Source organism: Cyprinodon variegatus, unplaced genomic scaffold, assembly GCF_000732505.1.
Source record: "Cyprinodon variegatus isolate N-32 unplaced genomic scaffold, C_variegatus-1.0 Scaffold1281, whole genome shotgun sequence".
In the NCBI taxonomy this organism is placed as follows: domain Eukaryota; kingdom Metazoa; phylum Chordata; class Actinopteri; order Cyprinodontiformes; family Cyprinodontidae; genus Cyprinodon; species Cyprinodon variegatus.
This window is the reverse complement of record NW_015151734.1, coordinates 154,530-176,117: the sequence shown is the minus strand read 5'-3', so window position 1 is coordinate 176,117 and position 21,588 is coordinate 154,530. Positions and strand designations below refer to the sequence as shown.

General features: G+C 36.3%; 1 protein-coding gene across 2 annotated transcripts; it reads right to left on the bottom strand.

The window, feature by feature from the left end:
* Positions 1–8,099: 8,099 nt before the first annotated feature.
* Positions 8,100–18,785, bottom strand: shox (short stature homeobox). 2 transcript variants are annotated; one of them, XM_015401984.1, is made up of 6 exons: positions 18,298–18,785; positions 16,566–16,774; positions 13,715–13,772; positions 13,432–13,520; positions 10,445–10,657; positions 8,100–10,069 (listed from the first exon to the last, which is right to left on the bottom strand). In XM_015401984.1, the coding sequence occupies exons 1-6, from the start codon at positions 18,542–18,544 to the stop codon at positions 9,980–9,982; spliced, it is 906 nt and encodes a 301-aa protein (XP_015257470.1). In that variant the 5' UTR covers positions 18,545–18,785; the 3' UTR covers positions 8,100–9,979. The 2 variants fall into 2 exon arrangements, with proteins under 2 accessions (XP_015257470.1, XP_015257468.1); XM_015401982.1 differs by having other exon boundaries at positions 8,102–10,069; positions 13,432–13,541.
* Between the last annotated feature and the right edge of the window lie 2,803 nt (positions 18,786–21,588).

The window sequence follows — 21,588 nt, the reverse complement described above, 5'->3', positions numbered from 1 at the left end:
AAAAAGTACTACCTTTTCAGAAACCTACATCAGAGGTTTTCAGCGTATCCAATAGAGACGGTTTATCTTTTGAATTTAATAGTATTATTTTCACAAATGTGCTACACAGTGGAACATCAGTTTTCACTGTTAGCAAACTCCAGAAACATACATCTAAAATAAAATACCTTCATGCAACTCTTAAAGAAAATGGTGGAATAACTTCTAAAGATACCAGATAGAAATCACACTTTCATGTTAGTAAATGATTTTACCTAGATACACAAGGTTCTGCATTAGAATTGTGTTTCATGTTTAGTTAGGTGAAGCAGATGCATAAAACAAATGACAACAGATATTGACTCATAAAAATAAAATATATCCCTTTTTGACTGTTTTACTTTATTGAGGAGGGAATGTTATTTTTTTTTAATTAAAGATAAAGACATCATGTAGGTAAGGATCACACAATTTAGCAGATATCACACCAAGACCACCAGCTGTCCCTTAATATTTGAAATATTTGAGGGGAAGCATATGGGACATAGATCAAAAATCTAAAAATCTTTAAAAAAAAAATATATATATATTTTTTGTTACTTATTTCAGAAATTAAAACATACATATATTCAAATTAAAACATACATATATTCATTGAAAATACAGTGAGTCAATAAAAAGGTCAAGTCAGCTTCCTGGCCATTTGAACTCCAGGAACATCAGTGAACCAGCTTCTGGTGCCACATGGGGATCAGTTCCTGCTGGAAAACTGAGTCAGCATTTCCATAAAGCTGATTAGAGTAAAAAATTAGATACTCGAAAACTTCCTGATAAATAGAAAACAAAGTTGATGAAAACCAGCAGATGACATGGAAGCTCAAATCATCCCTACCTGGGCAATTGTCTTATGACTTCAAGCCATGTTGGCTCCTGCAGGTTCCTCTAGATTGTGACCTTGATTTTTAAATGAAATTAAAACTACTTTAATCTAAAAAGACAAATTAGGACCACTGGGCAACATTACAAGTCTATGAGCAGGAAAACTCCTCTGACATCTTCAATGATTCAATGAGACTAATGCAACATTTTAAGTTCATGTGGAAGATTCATCTGTACTAATTGGCCTTTTTCACTTTAACTAGAGCCTAGTGAGATTCTCTCAAATTCCATTCAACTTTCTATAAATAAACTACAACTTTTAATGATGTTTACATTTCTGACACAGCTGAAAGAGGTCATCATCACAAGTACAAATAATAGAGGCTTAATATATTTTGTTTTATGTTTAATAAATCTGTACAAAACAAGTTTTAATTTAGTGCAGTTAACTTTCTTTTAAAAAAGGAAAGTCGTCACTAAGCTTAAATATCTCTTTTTGAAGTGAGACCTGAAAAGTTCATAAATATTTAAAAGTGTTCAACTTTTTCTTTTAAAACATCAGTTTCTTATAAAATGTTTGCACATACTGTAAAACTGGAAACCAACAATATTACAGTATGCAAAAATGCAGCCGACAGAGTTTAGAAAATCATGTGGAAAAACTAACAATGGTTTTTTTTTTTTTTTTCTGCTACACCTCTCCATCGTTGCAGACCTCTCTTACGCCCCACAGCGAATCAGAACTAGACAGAAATCTTTCCGTGGCCAAATTGACCAAAACGTGTACATTGAAAAAAGTTATCAATTTAATATTTATTGAAGTTACAGTCAGATCTTCAGTTTTTCAAGAAAAATCTAATCTGACACATCTGCTTGTGATATTTAAAAGGGTAAACATGATTTATTCATGGTCATAAGTAGCAGTAGAACATGCTTGTTGGTCCCCTCATTTTAAAAATATAACTTATTACATTTACCTGAGTCTCTTTTAGTGGGAAATAGACTTTTTGGAGTAGTTTCACTGCCCTGCACTTTTTTTCTTCAGTTGAATAATATTATCATGGAGTATCTCTTCTCTTACTTAAGTAAAATTCTGGCTACTATACTGTACCAATCCTGAATAGCTTCACAGAATAACCAAACTAAAGTAAAAATGCACCTGACACAACTATATGTAAGACTGGGTATTTTGTTTCTGACAAGCTTTGAAGCTTTCAGTTTCTATGATTATTGGGGAAAATATTTCCTCTTCCAGAAGTTTAACAGTATTGCCTAAACTCTCTCTGTTGCAGCAGAGAAGCTGATTTTCTTCAGAGAAATTCTGCTCAGATTCAGGCAGCCTTGCTTGAAATCAAACCCCTGTTTGGTTTGGGATTATTGATGACATTAATATGCAATGATTTTCTTTTTAGGATGGATTTGTTGTCTAAATACCAGTTTAAGGTTGTATAATTACAAACAGCTTTTAAAGACTACACCAGCAAAGAGCTTTGACAACTTAAAGAAACAGATTTTTGAAAGCATCTCTTTTGAAGTGTTTGTGAGGCAGCACATCAATAAGGGATGTTTTCAAATAGACTTATTATTTAAACCTGCTGCTTGATGTTTATTTATACCATATAAACAATGGGGTCTTTTTAAAGAAAAGAAATTAAAATGGGGCTGTAACTTATATTCTTCTTTTTAATAGAGAGAACAATTTATTTTAAGAGAAAATTCAGTTGACTTTTTCAGATTTTCTAAGATCAATTTTTTTGCCGAAAATCTGTACTTTAAGATTGCTTTGAATCAAGCTTTATCACAAAAAATGTTTGGTTTCTAATTCATCCAAATACTTTAAATACGTGAAAACAGCATATTTTGATTATTTTTAAATGCACTGCTGCAAGTTGAAAAATAGTACCTATGAAAAACATACAAGAAACTAAAAAGCTATTGTTTTGATTTTGTTACTTGAGATATCCTGATTGGAATTCCCTTCAAATTAGAATAAAAATGTGTCTCAGTGAGTCTGGCATGCAAACACTGTTAGCTACGAACTTCTATGTAATAGATTTCTATTTATGTGATGAACCAACACAAAACACTGTATATTTGTTAAATAAGAGGAAATGGAACAATATGTGGTTTTAATGTCTTTTTGTTTGTTTTTCTTTTAAATCCTATTCATAAAAGTGTGAAGTGCATTTATGATTAGCCACCATGAGTAAATCTTATCTAGTTGCTGCTGTTACATCCGCAAGTCGTTTCAGGAAAATCTCTACCAATATTAGGCATCTAGTGACTGACATTATGCTACTTCCTTTTAATAATTGCTCTCACCTACAATAGCAATAAAATGTGTTAAAGATATGACAAAAAATATTGCAATGGGAAAAAATTATATGAATACTTTTGCAAGCAACTGAATTTCAGTCAAATTGGATTTCTGTCTTCCCTTCCTGTATAGATAATAAAAGAAAATAAAACCTAAATACTAGCTCAGATTATCTTTTATGTTGAAAAGAGTAAGACTGAAATGTGATAAAACGTTTACGTGCAACAAAAAAAATAACATTAAAAGCAATGTGGGGAAAAAGCTTCTTTTTTTAACAGTAAAGCAGATGTTTATGGATATAAAGTGGATAAAGTCTGAACTATCAGTGAAAAAAAATGAAGCAAACTGACTCATTAAAAAAGCTAAAAGCTTGGCATCAAAAGATATTACTCTAAAAATGCTGATTTTAAAACCTGAAACATCTAAAAAGAAAAAAATCATCCAGCACCTAAATAAAAACCTTCTTTTAAACAATCAACCAAACTATTCATCAATATTATTATGAAAGAGAATTTTACTCCTTGAAGACAGAATACAAAGAAATTAGGGATGTTTCCAAAAAAACATTTTTTTTTTTCAGATTATATTGATGAATTTTTCTGTGATGTAGCTAAACAGAAGGAAAAATAGGAGCTGGCTACTGTTTGACTTTGTCATGAATCTGATAATCTTTTAAGACAATAGACTCCTTAAATAGAAGTAAGCCGGCCCGTCTGCTCTTATCTTTTAGCTTAAAAATAGCAAAAAATAGGACCTTCTTTAGTGCAATGTAATATAACAGAGTGAAAAATCATGGTAGCATAATAGTCAAAGAATCTCAAATTTAATCAAAAATTCCTTCCATAACTAAAACTGCAACAAAAAGTCTTGAACTTTTGATAGAGTTGAAATATTGGGATTTGATTTCAAACTGACATTTAAACAAAATATTTATTTTTTTCTGCTTGGACTACAACAATAATGGCCCTATATTTGAACTGAAATTAAATGGCTAATAAATGTAACATAAACAGCTGAACGGTATGTGAACTAATGTCCCACTGTTTGGGCTTTTTTCAACTTCTATTTTTGAACTTCTAAGATCTTGATGCTTTTCACTTTCATTTCACAAAGACAGTGTTGACCCAGACTTAAAATGTTAGTTTTAATATAGCTTTGCACTGTTGATGACTCCAGATACATTTATGAACATTAGCCAACAAAGCAAACTGGAGTCTAACCCAAACAAACTGGGATGAAAGGAGGCCTTTGATCCGTGGCCGACTGGAGTGACTTCAGCACTTCAGCTCGATTGTTTTCAGCTGAGGTTTCTCTGGGTGGCTTCACTTCAAGCTGCAAGCCAAACTGCCAGAGTGGGATTAACCCAAGGATTTAAGAACCGCAAAGTTGTTTCACGGAGAACTCTCAGTCTCTTGGTTTCAGAGATGCTACATGTAGCCGTCCAAGTTATGATGATATAGCATGACAAAATCTCCAGCTTCACATCTTAGAGCTAAATGTCTTTGTCGTTGTTACCGACCTTCGAGCCCTGTCATTTCACACAATTACCAATGCCTACCAGAGGTTTACTCCGAGGCTACGGAAGGCCACATTCCATCTGATCATAGTTGTGTCTGACATTTCAAAGAGGATTATGAGAATGAAACGTGATAAAAACTATTTTCACGTGACCTCTGAGCACTTGACCTCTGATAGGCTAGAATAGCGAAGCCTGGCTCAGACCGTTCCTTTCCCAAAGCAGGCAGACGGGAGAAAAAGAAAAGAGAGTAAGTAGAAAAGAAAGGGAAAATCAGATCAGCAGCATACTTTGAAGATCAAAACAGGCACTGGAAATGAATGTGTTGTTTTATGCCAAAACATGAAATCATCAACTTTTCTTTAGCTTTTCAGCACCATTCTGAAGTATTCATACTATTTGCAGTATTTTTTTGGCATTTTAGGTGACAGATCTATTGAAGATACTTGCTGCAGAATTTTGATGTGGAAAGAAGGTTTGGTTTGTTTTTCAGATTCTTCTTGCAAACATAGATTAAGCTCACTAGAAAGCATCTTTAAACTGTAATGCTACAGATTCGTAGGTGTGGACTTTGTCTGGGCCATTCTAATGGAAAAATATCCTTTATTCTAATTTGTGAATTTAAGGTCGTCCTGCTGGACAATGCATTTCTTCTTCTCTTCTTTGGCGTTTCCCAAACTATAAGGACTGGCCTTTATTTGGATCTACCCATCTTCTCTTTTCAATTTATACCCCTTCCCTTCCCTTCTTTGCTTAAGAAAAACACCCCCCATAGCATGATGTTGCCACCACCATGTTTCACAATGGGTATGGGAACTCCACGATGATGTAAAGTTTTATCTTTCTGATGCTGTTTTGAATGCTAATTGAAATATTACTTGTAAACTTAACTTTTTTTACATTTTTGTCAGAAAACCATGTGAAAGGTAGATGGACTCTCTCATGGCTTTCCTTCAACATGCTCTCCTTCTCGCATCTTCCTAGTAAAGTTAAGGTTGGTGCAGTGCAGGAGAAACAGTTTTACTGTTGACAGATCGTCCAAACTGAGCTGCAGGTCACCAGGAGCATCTTGGCGTTTTTATCTGATTAGCACTCCTTTGTCCAGATTGTCAGTTTTGATGAATAATGTGAGATACTTTTTACTTTTTAGTGTATGAATGAACAGTTTCTTGACATGTCGAAAAACAACACTCTTTTTAAACTTGACCTTGCGTTTATACAATATAATGCGTTATCCCCTCTCTGTTTGCTATATTTCATTACAATTGCGTTGATTTATTTTTTAATGTATAAATTAACCTTTTTAAATTAGATGCAGTGGATTTTATTCAGGGGTTTCCGATTAAAAGGAATTCCAGCATATGTTCTTTCAACCTTTTCGATTTTTATTCCTTAGAAACTGCATAAAATCATGTATCATTTTCTTTCCAAAACCCAGGAATGCCCTACTTTGTGCTTGTCTATCACATGTAATTCCAGTAACCACTCAGATGTTTGTTGTATAGTAAAAAAACTGGAAAAAAGATCACGAATTATGAATAGTTTACCAAGAAACTGTAATCCAGGAAACACATTTGGGAACTTAAAGCATTCAAAATCCCAGATTAAGAAATAAAATTTTGTGGAAAAATAACCACCACATGCCCCCATACTCCCTCTGTCTCTGTCTTAAACACCCTCACCAGCCCCCTCACTATTAATATATTATTGTGTATTTGTTACTTGTGGCCAACATAAATAGCTTTATGTGCTTGAGCATGTTGACAAAGCAGCCACATGGCTCATTGGCGGCTGATGGATGGCTGTGTGCGCCTTTCTAATTATTAGTACACATAAAAGGATGCAGTTATTTCCAGACCAGGCCCCAACCAGAGGGGTCAGCGGGTAAATACAGAGCCATCAGTCTGCGACTATATCACTCAATCTTGATGTATGAGCACAGAGGTACAAATTAAAGGCACAGTGACCTTGTTGGGGGTACCACACTCAACAGGACGCCATTTGGGCTAATTCTGTGTATAAGCTTCAAACAATAAGCCACTATAACATGGGGAGTAATTACTTTGTACACACAGAAACACACTCACATCTGGACTTAGGCTCCCAAAGGAAGTTAATATATTTAAAAAACAGAGGCCAACTATAATAGATGGGCAGAATCTAGTTCGTATGTAAAGCTAGAACAAGTGGATTGCGCGTACATGCTTTAACTAACTGCAGTTCATGAACTTTTAAGAGAAGTGAAACAAAATTAAAACATTTTCAATGCCAAACAATTTACCATCAACTCTGGCAAACTTTAGTCTAAATGCACCCCTCATAAAGGTCATAGGTTCTTTCAAAATCATCAATTTCTAAAAGATAATTAATCTGCTGAATGTCTAAAGTGGTGCAGAATAAAAGAAGTAATTTTACGGAAAAATACATAGAATTTACCATTTTTTGGCAGTTTGATAAGTCCAAAATAAATAGTATTTACTTCTGCTTATAATTCCAGCATTGAACTGCAAGATCTCTACACCGATAGGAGAGGCAGGGTAAGGTCACCTGAAATGGAGCTCAGGTGTTGCTAGCTCCTATAGCTCTATAGCGTCAAGAAACGGATTCTTGTTACATTTCTCAAGCCATAAAAACAAAAAAAGATTGAAGTGAAGGGGAACATTGGCCAAACTCTTGAGCATTGCGACATAAGGAGTCAAAGGAACTCTGAAGTCTGAACTGTCTAATTCAAATGTTTGCTAATGCAGGCATTGCCATACCTAACAACCAACTGGTAAACAATACAATTGAAGCCTGGAACAAGAAAGAGCCCAGACAAGTTAAACTTGTATCTATCTCCTCTAACTTTACTGATGACATAAGGGCCAGACTTCCGAAACCATATCTTTCTGCTGTAGCTTGACACACAGTGAGAAATGAGTTGCATCAAGCAGCTCAATTTGCTCTGCCTGCATGTGTTGTGGAGTGTATGCAATGAGCTTGGTCTGCTCCAACAGATCCGACATGAATGTCAGCTCTCAGCTCACATTGATATTGATTCTCAGGATGCAAAACTTGGAGAGACTCCCCTGCATGTTGGCAAAAAGAAAACATAAAAAATAAAATGTAAGACATTTCTGAATGTTTGCTGTTGGACAGAGATAGATAGGACAAATTTCCTTCGATACTTCTGAAACTTTTTTTTTTTTCAGTCTCAAAAAAGGGGTTTAAATTTTTTTAATCAATGGGCTCAACAGTGATACAAGTGTAGAGCTTGTAATCAATAAACGGAGGCCTTAGTCCTCAACCAAACCATCCTGCCACATTTTCTCAATAAAGACCACAAGTTCCAAAAATAAGACAAACTGGAATTAGTCGATCAGTCTCAAAGAAAACTATGAGGTATGAATCTGACTGACATCTCCTTACATTTTATTAATAAAACTAGATAACTTTTAGTGATAACAAAAATCAAAACTCAAGTACAAATATTTATAGCTTTATTGATATTTTATTCGTACAAGATGTACATTCATATTTTGTGAATCAAAAAGGGGTGGAAACAAAAACAGCTGTACGATGATCCATGTATAGGCATGCTTGCATATGAAATGAAAATCCTTTGAATGGGTACAACAAATTCCATGGAGAATTGTTTAAGTTCAACCATCCCTGAAATCTTTGTAAACTCAGACACGCTACATTACCTTTTATTTTATTTTTTACGCTTTTTTTTTCTTCTTTTTTTTTTTTTAGGCAAACGATGCACTACGGCCACACCTCCTAATTCAAATTAAACACTTAAAAAAAAAACATTACAAAAATAAATGCAAAGCCATGTAAAAATGTACACTTGTATTTCATCCATAAAACTTTCAGACAAAATAATAAATAAAATAAAACACTCATAGGTTTAATTTAAAAATGGAGACATAGATAAACATTTTTAAATGGAGGTCTGATAACGTAGAAAATGTTTGGAGGTATACATAGACCTGAAAATGATCTACATATCTAGTGCTGCAGTGTTGCTTTGAATTAGATTGAATTGTTTTGTTTAAAATAAGGAAATCTAATCTATATTATCTGGGAAGGACTGGTAAAAAATATCTGTTATTACATGCAAAAAGTCAGCTAATTGTACTGAACTGCCTGCTGATGTTGCAGACTTAATTTGTTCAAAATATTCAAAATCTCACAGTAGGTTAGATTTTATGTCTTGTCTTTGCAGCATCCAAAATCTGTGCTCATGTCTTCCCAGACAGATGTGCCTGTTGAAACAAAACGTCAGAATACGTGTGAGCTTTGCGGGATATGGCACCTGATTAATTTTTCTTGATTGAAATAAAACACGCACTGCCGTTAAGAAATGAACTTTCCAACAGTGCATGGAAAACAAGGAAAGAGTTTTTTTGTTTTTTTTTCTTTTTCTATCATCGAGGATTAACTGCTAGCTGTTGTAACTTTTTTTTTTTTGCTATTTACAGTATTGCACTTAAACTGCACACATCTGCATTTCAGTTTGACTGATGCTTGGTTCATATTTTCAGAATTACAAAAGCAAAAACAAAGAAATTCCCATTATACCCTTTGTTTATCGTGATGATATCAAAACCCTCCCTCCCCTCCCTCTTTAATTAGTAAAGTAGTTTCGCTTGTAGTGCCATTTGTAAACACCCTCTTACAAGACCTGAAGTGCAAAGGCTATCTTCACTTCTTTTACCTTAGTTACAACACAACAAGAAGGAAATGTAGTAAGAGAGAGCACGCCATGAGGAGGATTTCATTCCGTCACAAGTCCAGCATCCCACAAAAAAAGTCTCTCACTTCCCAAAGCAAAGCAAAACAAAAACAAACAGAGGGTTGTTTCTCTTGTTACAGCACAGGTCCACTAAAAGAGCAATGTTTTTTTGGGATGGAGACCTTTGACTTTAACAGGGCTGCTGAATGGCAGTGTTAAAAACAGCTGTTGAGAAGTTGCGTCAGGTGGGCGATGGGGGACCGGCCATGGTACGGTCCTCCATGAGAGCTCATGCACTCTGCAGCAGCAGCAAACACAGTGGTTGGAGACAAATATGGCCTTTTTTTTGTTTTTCTTCTTCAAACTACTGAGCGGGGTGGAAAGGTGAAAGCCATTCCAAAGCTTTGGTGAGATGATGTGTGGGCCTGCCTCCCCCCCCTCCCTAAAAAAAAAGCTCGACCCCTCTGTTTGTGACGGCAGCCAGTGGCAGCGAGTCTCTGCTCTTGACCCTGCCAGTTTGCTTTGTTCTAACGTCCTCTGGTCTGACGGGGGGCCCCCGTCCTGGCCCTCAGACAGACATCCACATGTGTTTGTACGGTCCTTGGGATGTGATCTGTGCCTGGAGTGGACTGAGCCACTGGCCCCGCAGAAGTCCTGCCTGTTGGGCGAAAAGTAAAAGGTGATTTCACTGGTATTTAATTACCGTTCTCTACAAGTGGTTTGTTTTGGCAGCTGGTTTTGTGACAATTTTCCCTCCTCCTCCTTCTGCTTTATTTTCTTCCTCCACTCTTCCCTCCCCTCCCACTTTCCTCCTCCTCCTCTCCCACACACACTCTCTCTACCCCTTTCTCTCTGTATGTGTTCCTCTCTTTCATTCTCACTCAGTGTTTTTGTTTAGTTTAGTATTTAACTGTGAGTGTCACAGCCCAGTTTCACAGGCCCAGTCTTGTGTGAGAGGTGATTATGGGCATCAGGCGAGCGGAGGGGCAGCCCGGTGGGGTCAGAGTCCCAGAGCCTCCGTGTGTTTTCTTGCCTTGAGTCGCAGGTCAGCGATGCTGGAGTTCTTGCTGTTGCTTTTGGCGGCCGCTGCCACTGCTGCTGCCGCCGAGGCGGAGTCGGCAAGGGAGGCAATAGGTAGTCCGAAAGGAGGGGGTGGGAACATCAGGTAGGGGGCGTGAGCGGCAAGGTGAGGATGTAGGTGGGGATGTGAATGGGTGACTCCGTCCAGCTGTAGCTGTGCTTGAACCTGCAGAGGAGCAAAATAGGGAGTTAGTCATCATGATTGTAAAAGGAGGCTAGGATTTAGGTTTCACAGTCTGACACTATTAAGCTCCCCCTCAAAGCTGTTGCTTACGGTGTGTTTTCAAAGAAAATAGCTGAGGGCCACGGTCGACACTTTAGCCCTTTCTTCGTGTCAGCTATTCTAAAAGTTAATGAATCATACATTGCTCCTAGAGACCATATCCAATTCAATCGCCAAATCAAAGTCTTTCCAAAACCCAGAACAGATCTCCTTAACTCCAAAATATACAGGCCTGTAATCCTGATTATGTATTTGATTGCATAAATAAACAACTTTTGCACTAAAAAGACATTTGGAGTTATAAATATTTATTCAGACATATCCCTGAGTTAAGCAGAAAAAAAAAGAAGCAGAAACCATAAGGAGCATAAGATATCAGTTTCACATTCTTGGCAATTATTTTATAAGTAGGTGAAAATTAAGCATCAGCATACTTCAGAGGGAGAGAACTGAGCCCTGTTGCCATTTCTCATGTGCTTCAAGCACCACAGGAAAAAAATGAAAGAAAGGGGGGGGGGGGTAACTAAAGTACTTCACGCTTTGGTCTCTAACCAAAATAGAATTGGCCAACGCAAAGTTTTTAACCTGAACTAAATATTTATTTTTCACTTTGCTTCCTTTCAGCTTGGCATACCAAATACCAAAAAATGACTTGAGCTAAAGGCAAATGAAAGGGAAAATGAGTCTGAACCGCAAATGCATTCTGCAAAGGCATCCCAAACAAAAGCAGCTGCAGACAAAAAAACGTACTTACTCAAATAAACACACAGCTTTGAGTACACTGCACTAGGAATAGGAAATTTCAATCAGTAACGGAGAAGGAAATTATTTGAACGCTAGATTCTGATGATTGAGAAACCTCACATTGTTATTTATTCGGTTATATCAATCCACGTTTTAATATATATGATTAAAAATATCATGTCCTTTGTAGCAGCGACATAAGCACTGCTAAATTTAAACAAAGTAATTATCATTAAAACCAAAATGATTCATATCATAAAGAGATTAGGGTGATGGTAATGAGGCCTTCCAACCTAAAAGCCTCAGAAAACATCAAAGGATGGAATAGTCAAAATTGTAAAGGAAAAAAAATATATAAAAAAAAAAACACATAAGAGTGAGTGTGTTTTTTTATAAGACTGTTTTTCTATAAAATACAAATACATAAATAGGAAATTTTTCTTTTACATTCTTATGGTATAATTTGAAAGATGTCCCGTTTGCAATCAGAAACACACACCTTGAATGAAAACAATTTTTTTTATATAAAACAACTAGGGTCGCAAAATATGTTTGAGCTATAGTGGATATAAATACAGTGGATGTTTTATTTTTTAAAGTACTTATGTGTTGTCTAAAAATACTGATGGGCGTTTTAATACTTTTATATCACTATTGTATTTCTATAGATGCAATAAAATATGATGCCCGTATCTTAAGTTTATTTCGTCCACCCCTCCCATATACTTTAAACTACAATCCTGCTATAATTTTTGAAAACGAAACAAAAAACATGAGCCTTGAGTTTGACTCAAAAAGCATATAAGCAGATGAGTAACTGTTGGAAAGGGGGGAACCTTTCTAATCCACCTTTACTTTTGCAAACCTGCAGCTATCCACTGCATCTATGCCCACAGCCTGTTCCAGCCCCATTCAGCATGCCTCTCTCAGTATGCAGGCCTCCAAGCCTCCGCCCCTGCCAGCTTTCTCAATGCCAATATCCATCAGAGCCCACTCCATTCCCCCCGCTTTCATCATCTCCTTTTATGTTGTGCTCACGCCTGCCGCACTGTTGGCTTAATTAGGCACCTGCTTTTTCACTAGGGTCAAGCAGACAACACAGTAGCTGGTTCAGATATGAAACCAATACATTGCCGAATCAGATGAGTGGCCTCTACGTCTCTTCTGTCTCTCTATGAAAGGAGAGGGAAAGACGCTAAAGGTTGCACCAATATTTGATCCGTCTCTCTCCATTTCACATGAAGCAACTTTATATAGATGAATATGAATTTATAAGTGTGAAAATTCTGACTCCAGTTCCATGAAGGCATGAGCTTCTGTAAGATTATTGCAACATGATAACCTTCTGTAAAAAGTGCAAAAATTAAAACAGAAACAAAAATATTTTTGAGCACTCTTTAAGATACAATACATTTGATACATAGAATTAAGCAAACCGCCCTCTCAGTTTGGCAAAAAGTATTATAGCTTTTAGGCATTTTTGCTCTTTACAAAACAACACAAGCTAATATTAATTTGATAATTATTCTTGCTACTGACCCTGTTCCTCACAACTTAAAATGTTATTAAACAGACAAATTTGTCTTTCTTGTATTTCCAGGAAACATTAAAAAGCCTTATTTAAGCCATCTGACCAGCAGTGAGCAGCAACAGGTGTGGGAGGTGGAGCTGTGTTTTATCACATGCCCCACCAAATTGGATAAAACCCCAAATCCCCTCAGCTTTTCTAAATAAAGAACTTTACGACAGTGCGTAGGAAAATTCTAGCGGTTTTGAAACTGTGACTTTTTGCAGACCTCAAAACCAGTAATTACCCTGTGCCTATTTCCATATTATCATATATGTACACGACACAAACTAAAAAAGAAATCCCAACAATTACACTGAACTCAGAAACTGCAAATTCATCTTATTCACCCTCCGCTTACATTTCCCAAAGGATTCTGGTTTGAACCTTGAAAAACATGGCCTACCTGTTGAAAGGGCATTCGCAGGGCGCCCATATTGACATAGGGTGCTACTCTGCAAGCATCCAGGTGACTACCGCTGCCCAGAATCACACCTGGGGAGAAGGGAAAGATGTCTGTCAGGCAGCCAGACAGTTGTTGTTATGTGAGATGAGGAGATCATAGATTTTTTGCACATAAATATAAAAAAGAATTTATATAAAAATGTGTATAAATATAATCTGAATATAAATACAATACATGAAGAATTTGGCTGAAATAGTTGATAAGTGTTGAGGGCGATATTTACCTTTGTGCATTTGATTTTCTTGCTTTCGACATTTCGCCCTTCTGTTCTGGAACCAGACCTGCATTTAAAGGGGACAAAATAATGCAATTAGTAAAAGTAGAAAATAAAACTTCCAACATGTATTCCAAAAATATGTTAAAAGGATAATATATATGAAAAGGTTTACAGTTGACCTTAACAAAATGAAAGAAATGGTCAGGTGAAATTAACATGAAATATATTAATTCTAAAAAGAAAATGAATTTCAAATGAACTAAAACAACAAAATAAATACTACAAAATAATAAAGGGATGCCACCACCAAAACAACAAATATCTGAATAATAATTTAAAAAAGAGAGAGAGAAAAAAAAAGGAATCACTGTGGTGATGTGTCGTTCATGTCATTAACCATCTCCCCAATTTGCAGCCTGCCTTTTAAAGCTGCGGGCTATATGCGGGGCCTGGATTGTTAATCGCCATCAACTTAATTTGCTTCGTTGAATAACATTATCTCCCCTCCCCTTCGACCCCCGCAATGATTATCATTTACAGATGCGAAATTAGCGGGTCGGTGGCGGACCTAACAGGAGGGGGGAATGAGGTGGGGGCAGCAGACCGGTGATGACTCACAGTCAGGGCGCCACTAGCCCGATTCCAGCTGCGTAAAGGAGCTGCGTCCCTGGGTATTACTGCAGCAACAGGGGGGCCAGTCAATAAACGGTGTCATTAGTGACAGAGGGGAGGGGGGGAAATGGCAAGAACATAAAACTGTATCTTGAAATAATGTATTAACTTTTAAAAATGTCTATTATATTATATTATATTATATTATATTAATAACAATAACGCGTTCCTTTTTGGACTGTGCTCTGTGTGTGTCTGTGTTTGATCTGCTCTTCAGCAATACAAACGTGTTTATCAGTATCCCAGGTGATTTTTTTTTTTTGCATCCACGCAACAGCCATCCCTCAGATAAATCAAGGCTAATATTAAGACGGGCCCCGGATCAATTCCAATTACGCGCCAGTATGTTAAGCAAAGTGAACTACACTGGTTCAGACAGTTATTTCTTCATTAAGGGCCACTCAATGATGCGCTTCACAAATACCCTAATCTCATTTCCTTTTTGATTTTTTATTAGAGACAGTGAATAATGACATTTAATTTAGCGGCGCGCCAGAAAAGCCAGAGATATTAGTCCTAACCGGATTACTGCCTGCTCCTCACCAAGCTCTCATAACTTTCAATTAGATTCATTGACAGCTGCTCGGAGCGCAGGTTCACAGCCTATACAGCGACCCCGCTGCACAAAAAAGGCTCACTGAGATCTTGTTGGATTCTAGGCGCTTAGAATCCTGATTTGAGAGGGGAAAAAAACAAAACACCAAGACTGCTAGGACTTTACCCGCCGTAAATTATTCTAATGAACACACTTTATTAGCTGGGGTTGCAGTTTCACCCCCGCGTCGCGCTGTCAGCCGCAGTCCGACAGTGTTCAGCTCCAAAATGGTGCAGTCGCCCCGCTCATAAAGCTCTATGATGGGGCTTATTCATCCGATTAGATAGATCTGAACAGCAGCAGAGTTGCTTCCACAATCGAGTTATTTCTAATCTGTTTTTATGGGGACACTACATCAAAGCCGGTGGCAGATATTGCAAAGAAAATGAGGAGGGATACGAGTTGACATAAGAGCGCGTCCCTTGAAGCGGCCATTCAGGCTCTTCATTCATTTTAATCATTGTTGGGAAGGTTTTTTTTTTTCTTCCTTTTTTTTAACCACCCCTTCCAACACTTTGCAGGCCTCTCGTTTCCTTTTCAGACTATATGTTCTTATATCCCCGGTTATATATAGCAAATTACGCTGCTTTGTAATGGAAGCAAACTTACTATTAAGCTACTAATTTGAATAACATAGTACATAACAGAAAACAAACTAGTAAATAAACTGCACATTTGAATATTTATAAACTGTTCACTTTTACTATATAAATTGTGCGGATTAATCAATAATCCATTTTCCCTTAATTAGTTTTGGAGTAAATTATAAAAAAAAAAAAAAAAAACAACAACAACCTATACAGATCTGTTGCTTTTTTTTTCTTTTGCACCATAAGGGCAGCATTCGTTTTTATTTCAAAAAAAGTGTTTTTTTTTTATATGATAAAAGAAAATACTGGATTTTAATTTGGTCTCAGCCACCTTAAAATGGTTTAAAAAATGAACGATTGAAAAACGTCAACCTGAATATGCCTTATGATGTCTTAATTGTGTTGAAATTAGCTCAAATAAATCCTTGTGATTTAGAAAAGATTTGACCCAAACCTATAGGCTTAAATGCTTACATTTTAAAGTCAAAATGAAGAGAAGATCTTGGCAACCTTATTAGTAATAATAAAAGACTCCCATAGATGTTAAGTATCCTATATGAGGGCTTCATGTTGAAATGTTAATGCTGGAAATCTTCAATATAATCATGACGTTTTTTTTTTTATTCCACTGAGGAACATTTAAATAATACAATATAATTAGCATAATAATTTTTTTAGTGAAAATAATATTGACAATTTTTTTGAAATAAGTTTACATTTTTCATGTATCATTGACAATTAAATCAAATCGACTTCAGTTTTTTTTTTTTTTTTTTTTTTTTTTTTCAAATAAACTGTATGTATGCTTGTGGTTGTTGCAAGATTCAATTACTGATGCAGCGCACAGAACAATTCACAGGAGCTTGAAACGATGAGCGCTTGGTGGGGAGGCTTACTTCTATAGGCAGCAGTCTGCAGAAATCTTTCCCGTTTTTTTTTGTCACATGCATGGGGATTTTAAAAAGAAAAGAAAAGAAGAAAGAAAGGGTTGATTCTGCACCTGTACTCTGGCCTCTGACAGTCCAAGTCTCTGGCTCAACTCCTCTCTCATGAAAGCGTCCGGGTAGTGCGTCTCATCAAAGAGCCGCTCCAGCTCGTTGAGCTGCTCCAAGGTAAAGTTAGTGCGACTCCGCCGCTGCTTCAGTTTGCCCTGTGCGTCCTCGTCCTCGGACTTGACGTCCTCCTTTTTCTCTTTGCACTCGTAAATCCCTGTTGGGAACAGTTTGGTGGTTAAAAAAAAGAGAAAAAAACCGAGTGGGTTTTATATCAAACACATAGATTGGTTTGCAATAAAACCCACACAGACTTTCATGCTGGGTCCAATATTCAGCCAAGATAATGGGGGCCATCCAGGGGCCTTAAGGGCCTGGCTGTTTGACACCATGCAGCACCAAAAAAAAAAAAAAAAAAAAAACATGACCCAGTGTGGACTTTGAAGTAGACCTTTCAGCTTGGAAGTCTACATGTAAACCAGTATACAGCGAGTTAAAAGACATTAAGTCAACAGAAAGAAGAATGAATACATCTGTAAAGTCACCACATATTTAAATATATATATATATATATATATATATATATATANATATATATATATATATATATATATATATATATATATATATATATATATATATATATATATATACTATTCCTAATACAACCCAACCTGAATTAATTATAGCTGCCTCAGTTTGCTTTCTTCTTTTACAGTTAAAATCACTGCTGTCCTATTATTAGTAACACGGCTGTCAGCAGTTTGGATTACAAATCTGCTTAATCCCAGTTTTTTGCATTTGTTGTTCTTTCCTGACGTGAATCCCATTAGTCCTCAAGCTGAATGCTGATAGATTTATATAAATGTTGATTAAGTCAATCACCCTGCTTTGATCCTTTTTGGCAAAGAGGTGCAGAGTAACATAGAGGAAAGCTGGGTCTCAAATGAGTAAAAACTGTTAACTAAACGTTTAAAAGCAGTGGATACAGTCTGGCCTCTAATGCTGTTTTTAAATTGCATGTTTTTTATAAATGCTAGAGAAAATATTGTTTTAAATGCGCGACAGTAAGTTTTGGCCTAACTGTTTAAATTATATTTTCAGGAGGTGCAGAACATTTAAATAAAAAAGGGATGGAAGAGATTGGAAGCATTAGGATTGATAAAGGCAATTCAATTGCAAGGGAAATTTATTATCATGATAAAATTACAGGGGAAGTTTTAAATGTTGGATTAGAGGATGTAAAATCTAACCGAAATCAAATTTTATGTATTTAATATATCGGAGACAAAATAATAAAAAATACTACTACAATGATACTATTTGTTTTTTGTTTTTTTATATATATTTATGGCACAATATTCTAAACACCAATGTATCCAATGGACAACTTACTAAGTATTATCGAACGGTTATTTAGTTTGTAAAACATGACAATTTCTGAGAAAAATCATTGCTCTTATTATTATTATCTTTATAAAATACATTTTTGAAAACATTAAATAGTTAAAGTGCTGCTCAAACGAAAGGCCCGCCTCTTTATGTGCAATAATCTCCCAATAAACTGTTAACTTTTCTTTTTTTTAAAGGGTCCATATCCACATTTAAATGCATTTTACGCGTTAATTCGTGGATATAATTCCATTGGGGGGGAAAGGCTGATCTTGAGATATTTTCGGCAACATAATACTGATTTTTTTTTTTTTTCTATTAAAAAAAAATCTGAATTTAAGGGCTCACCATCTGTCGCTCTGGAAACATTAAAGTCCTTCAGTTTCTCCTTCTCCAGCTCCACGTGGTCCTTGTAGAGGTGCACGGGGCAGTGGTTGGTGTCCGTAATGTCCTGCAGGTTGGTCTCCGGGCTGCCCAGCTCCCGAGCCCGAGCCAAGCCGCTCTCCAAAACTTCCCTGTACGTGATGCTCTCTTTGCTGCTCTCCTTGCTCTTCTGATCGAAAGACTTCGACACGAATGCCGTAAGTTCTTCCATGGTTGCTCGCCTCTGTCGCTCAGTAGTGGTCCTGTTGGTTTGGGTTTTTTTTGTTGTTTTTCAGGGGGTGAAAAAAAAAATCCACCGTAAAACGAATCTGTTGTTCTTCTTGCACAGCCGCTGCTGCTGCTGCTGCTGCTGCTGCTGCTGACGGCTCTGCGCTCTTTTTCTGTGGAGGCTGACAGCGGCGACAGGATAGAAGGGGTGGAGAGGAGGTGAGATCACTCCTGCTGTTGTGGCTGTGTATTTGAGAGCTACACTATTTATACACAGCCACCTCAACCTAGCCCCCCCACCACACACCCACCCACCCACACCCACTCTTCCCTCCGATCTCTGTGTCTTGGGCAATTACAGGCCGCCTCTACTTTGCAGAATTCAACTTTCAGCAGCTTTTTTTTTTTTTTTTTACCCCTTTCTTTTTTCTTTTTTTCTTCTCTCACAAATCAATGATGGGACTGATGGAGGCGGTTAATTGAATTACGGGGTCATTAAAATGCTCACGGTGCGTCGCTCCTGCAGGAGGTAGTGTTATGGCTGTTACGTCTAATTAATTCTTCGAAAATGTAATCAACGTGATACGAGCGCAGCGGATTGTGGAGTTTACGCTTTATTTGGTACTTTCTATGAAACCTAAATCCGAATGGCCTTTTTTTTTTTTTTTTTTTGATAGTGAAGACAGAAAACCCGTAGATGGAAAATGAAAAATGTGACTTTTTATATAAGTAAATTTAAGCAGATGTAAAAAAAAAAAAATTGTTTATTTATTTTTTTAAGATTGATTTAAAAAAAAAACAGTTTTTTTTTCATTGCAGGAAAAACATCTCAGCGCATTAAGATATGAAAAAAATGTAATTAATTTTTAAATTTTATATATTAATAGCTCTTTTGAGTATTTCCATCTAATCCTTTTTGGTTTTAAATGCGGTATAAGAAATCAATAAACACTTACAGTTGCGGGGGCGAGGGGGGGGGTCTATTTTTAAGCTTTCTATGGGAATGGGGGAGCCCATAAAGACCTTAACACTATCTGCGTTGTTCATCAGTCCAGGGCGCACAGAAACACAAAAGGCCGAGAGAGCAGCGCGCTCCCCTGGGTCTGTCGCCCTGAGCGGCCCGCCGCGGTGAAACTATCATATCTCAGCTCTCTAATGACTCGGTGTGATGTCTCTCCATTTATCAGTGAGACCCGCTTGCACATCAGTGCAGGGCTGACGCACAAGACGAACGCACTCCCTCTCTCCCTCTCTCTCTCTCGCTCCCTTGTGCCATGAACTGCGTCTTTTGTCGCTAATAGACCTAAATCCTCTTTCAGACGCAAATCTGCGCTCCCCGGTCGTGTGCCGCGACATCATTCCCTACAATAGAAGTGGCGCTCACAGGAGGCGTTTAAACCGATATAATCCAAGAATAGGGATAATTAATAATAATAATAATAATAAATACATTCTTTACTTTTCTCTGTTTTATATTCATTATATATTGCTTTTAAGACGAACTAAATTGCGTGCAAGATTCCCCGCTAATGTTTCCAAAAACGGAAGATGTGTTTATTTCTATAGACATTCAGACAACATAAGGATTTTAAAACTGCACTGACAGAAATTGTTAGAATTTAACCACTAAAACTGGTGTAAGAATTTACAAAGGGCAGACCAAGTAAATCTGCACATTCCAATACTTCTAACTTTGCTCATTTAGTAAACAAAAAAAATTCAGTATTACTCATAAATACCTAAGAAATGGAAGTGTCAGCATATAAGACATGTTTGACGTTTCTAACCAACTGTATTGGAAATGTGCTAGTTTTTTTTTTACTTATTAAGAATTGGGAATAGTGCAAAGTGCTTTATTTTAGATTATTCAATTCTGTTTTGCTAAATCTTTAGAACACTAGTTTGTATTTTAGAAATCCCAATTAATTTTAATCTGTGATGAGATAGTTAAAAAAAATTAAAACTGTAAAAAAAAATAATAATAATAGGTACTGCTTTAATACTTTATACATTTCTGGTCCAGATTTCTAAATTTAGAGGATGCTAATCAGAATTCATCTACCCTGATTTCAATTCAATCAAAGGGATGATTTAATCCATATTTCTTAGTTGAACTAATTTAATTTAAGAGCAAAAAGACAAAAGAATTAGTCAAGCTACAGCCATTTTTATAACATAACACAAAGATAACTGGTTTTCCAACGACCACAAAATGATATATATTCTAACAAGGTAACACAAACCTTGTCCTTACAGCTAAAACATTCCCTCAGCGTTTAGAAGTTGAGTTTGGAGTTCGACAACCGCTTCTGCTGTCATTTCACTAGCCTAACTTTAATATAACCATTATTCTTGTCCCATCACATACATTATTCTCATATAACAGCTTTTTACTGTTAATAAGTTTAATTAACTATCTATGATACAACTCATATAATCCTATATTGGCCTTTCTTTTCTCTAAACTGTTACGACAAACAAGAATGCAGCTAATGCTTGCCTGGACCCAGATTTTCTGTCAAACTCCAATAAATCTGTTTAGTTAGTTGTTTTTTTAGCAAATGAATACATAATCTTATCAGAATGAACCAATTTTTTTACCGCAATAAACATTCAAACTAATATGGCTGGTTAAAAATCAATTGTTTGTACAGTACACAGATGAATCCAGACAATGACAGTTTAACCATTTGCATACATCACATAATAGTCGACTGAAGTCAGTGTTTCATGAGCATAAAATAAGAGGCTTTATCAGTTAAAATAAAAGGAAATTAATAAAATAAAAATCCCTGAAGGGAATCTGAGCTAGATAGTCTGCCTTTAGGATTAGCTCCTTCACCTAACTAGCGAAAGATGGATACAAGCAAAAGTTCTTGACCAATTGTTTCTGATAACACTTAACTTTTACTCAAAGACAAAAAAAATTGAATATTAATATAAAATAGGCTACAAAAGAAAAATGGATTTTTATAGTGTAGGTCTATTTATTTTGTCATTTCAACAGTTCATCCAACCAGTAACCTATATCTAATGTTATTAAATGCA